Source organism: Echinops telfairi, unplaced genomic scaffold (assembly GCF_000313985.2).
Source record: "Echinops telfairi isolate 266 unplaced genomic scaffold, ASM31398v2 ScPeMD7_1;HRSCAF=3_0, whole genome shotgun sequence".
Classification (NCBI taxonomy): domain Eukaryota; kingdom Metazoa; phylum Chordata; class Mammalia; order Afrosoricida; family Tenrecidae; genus Echinops; species Echinops telfairi.
This window is the reverse complement of record NW_022103896.1, coordinates 376,342-378,908: the sequence shown is the minus strand read 5'-3', so window position 1 is coordinate 378,908 and position 2,567 is coordinate 376,342. Positions and strand designations below refer to the sequence as shown.

The 2,567-nt window shown below is 60.9% G+C and overlaps 1 protein-coding gene across 1 annotated transcript in view; it reads left to right on the top strand.

Annotated features, from left to right (window-relative positions):
- The first annotated feature begins 2,272 nt into the window (after window positions 1-2,272).
- ADCK5 (aarF domain containing kinase 5) overlaps window positions 2,273-2,567 on the top strand; it is a 6,274-nt gene continuing 5,979 nt past the window's right edge. The window contains exon 1 of the mRNA XM_045286703.1: window positions 2,273-2,340. Within this exon, the coding sequence (XP_045142638.1) occupies window positions 2,329-2,340 (12 nt within the window). The 5' untranslated portion in view covers window positions 2,273-2,328. The remainder of the gene's footprint in view (window positions 2,341-2,567) is intronic.

Genomic DNA, 2,567 nt, shown 5'->3' with positions numbered 1-2,567 from the left:
CGAGCGCCCTCCTGGGCACCCCAGCTCTGATCACTGCCGGAAGGGTGGCCGTGCGGACTCTGCCCCGGCCCCACGCCACTCCCTTCCTAAAGCTTTTCAGCCCTGGTGTCTTCGCCGGCCCGGCCACATGGGGTTAGACTTGGAGCGACTGCCCCAGGGTCCCTCATTGGCAAAGCTGGACAGCGACTCTCCAGTGGGAGGGTGGCAGCCCCTCCCCCCCTTCGATTTCCCTCTTGGTGTGGAGGGCTGCTGCCAGCTGGGTCCTTCTTGTTACAGGGCCCTTCCACTCCGCCCCTCCAACCCAAGGGTGGGAGCAAACTGGGGGCGGGATGCCCTTGGCTGTCTTGGTGGTTCATTCTGCTAACTGGGTTCCCTTGAGTGCTGGCAGACACCCCTCTGGTTAGGTGAGCTGTGGACCTGTAAGAAAGGGTGCTGGGAGCAGGGCTGGGTCTACCTGTCCTGTGTAGGCAGGCCGCTTGCAGCCTGAAGGTCTGATTGGGAAAAAGTGGGGCATGGGAGCGGCCTGGGCGCCTGCCATCCTCTCCAGGTTGGCGTGTAGAGCCAGCCACAGGCGAGATCTGGAGCCCACTGGGATCCTCCTGCCAAGGGGGTCTTATGGGCCACTTTGGTGGTGGGTGCATTTTCTTCCTGACAGCCTATTTTGGAACGGGGGGGGGGGGGCGGGGGGGGAGACCATGAAGGGCTCCTCATCTTACGGGAAACAGTCATTCTGGCTGTAGCCATCTCAGGGTGATAGGCCAGAGGGAGGCGGGGACAGTGTGGGGACTGGAGGCTGGAGACAGGATGGTGCCAGGTGCACTGTGGCTGGCCAGGCCTGGTGACTCGTGGGCACATAGCCTCACCCACTGTATACATGGGGCTGTTGTCCGCTCCCTCACCAGATACCGCACCTTTGGTACCACCCTGACCTGGATCCTTCCACACCCTCCTGGCTGGGGGCACTGGACACACCTGAGCTCTGCTTTCCCCTCCACAGACCTCCCCTCTGCTCTCACTGGGCGAAGCTGTGACCCTGTCTGGGGAGTCTCCCTAGTGTCCACAGAGACCAGCTCTCACTGCCCCTGGTCCCCTCTATGCCGCCTGTATCGTGGGTGCAGTGGCTGAGCAGTAGGATTGGGGTGTTTGGAATGGATCAGGTTTGGATGGATCACTAGAGCAGGTGTCTAGGAGGCATGAGCAGGGAGGTGAGGCCAGCTTGGCCAAGAATGGAGAGCCCTTCTGTGGACAGGTGTTGATGCGGTCTTCAGATCAGGCCAGCAGTGGAGTGGGACTCCCCGTTCACACACCTGGGGTCTGGATGGTGAGCCCAGTTGCTCACTGCCTGCTCCAGCCTGCGGGCGCTGGCGTGGCCTTGCCTCTCTCCTCCCAGGACAGGTCACAGACCTTGGGCCGCTGGTGTCCTTGCGGCGGTCTGCGTGCATGCCAGAGCCTCCTATCGCAGCAGCATTCCTTTGTGGCAACAGCACAGTCAGGACTCACTGAGCCTTGTTTATTTTGTGATTGATTTTATTTTTTGCTGTTGTTGAAAATACAGCAAACACAACAGCCAGAGCCGCTGCTTGTGGATGTCAGGGGCGCTGGTGACAGGCAGCCTCCACCCCCTCCTCGGAGCGCTTCCTTCAGGAACGTGGCCTTGCGTGGTTTCCACCTAACTTTCCCAGCTGCATGGGTGACATGTCTCCACATAGTTCTTACAGCAGCACTGAGCTCGAGGCAGCCTGTCTAACTAAAGTGTTGTCTGGTTTTGTGAAACTGCCAGGGGGTGTTTTTCATATAAGCTTTGAAGACGATCTCTGTCCTTCAGGTGCCAGAAGTCCTGAAGTCCATGGAAAATCTATAGTCCGGTTCTGTACGTGTACCCCTTTGGTCAGCACTTTATCAATCTGAGGTCAAATGTCCCTGTCCTGCTGCCTCCTCTCCCTGCTGCTCCAGGCAGACAGGGCCATGGATGTTGCTTAACAAACACTCGGCACGGTGCTGTGACACCTACTGTGAGACCAGGGCTCTCGCTACCCTTCGGCCAGGGGCCCACATTCTGAGCGGTTATTTGTGCCTGCAGCACGCAGCAGCGCCCTTGTTTGATCCTCATCGCTGTAGGGCACTCCCAACTCTGCATTGGCTAAGTCAGCATCCTACAGTGTACAACTGACATAGTGTGATTCCTTCATCCACTGAGTGGACACTTGGCACTCCTGGGTTCTGGCGCGCGTGCGCACTGGCCGCCGTGCCTTGGGCGTGCGCGCCGCGGCGCAAGGGCTGCTGGTCCGGGCGATTCCGCTGGAACCAGGCGAGCGCCGCGGCCGAAACATGTGGCGACCGGTGAGAGCCCTCTGTGCCGCGCCCACCCCGCTGACGCTGCCGTCAGCAGCCCTCGGGCTCGCAGATTGCGCCCCGCGTCTGCAGGGACCCCAGAGACCCCGTCAGGGACCTGGTCCTCGCGGCCCCGAGTTCCCTCGCAGACTCGCTGCTGTGAGCCGTGGGCACCTCGCAGCCCGCAGCCCTCCCCGCGGCAGCTGCTGCTCTTTGCCCTCCCCAGGCCCCTGGCT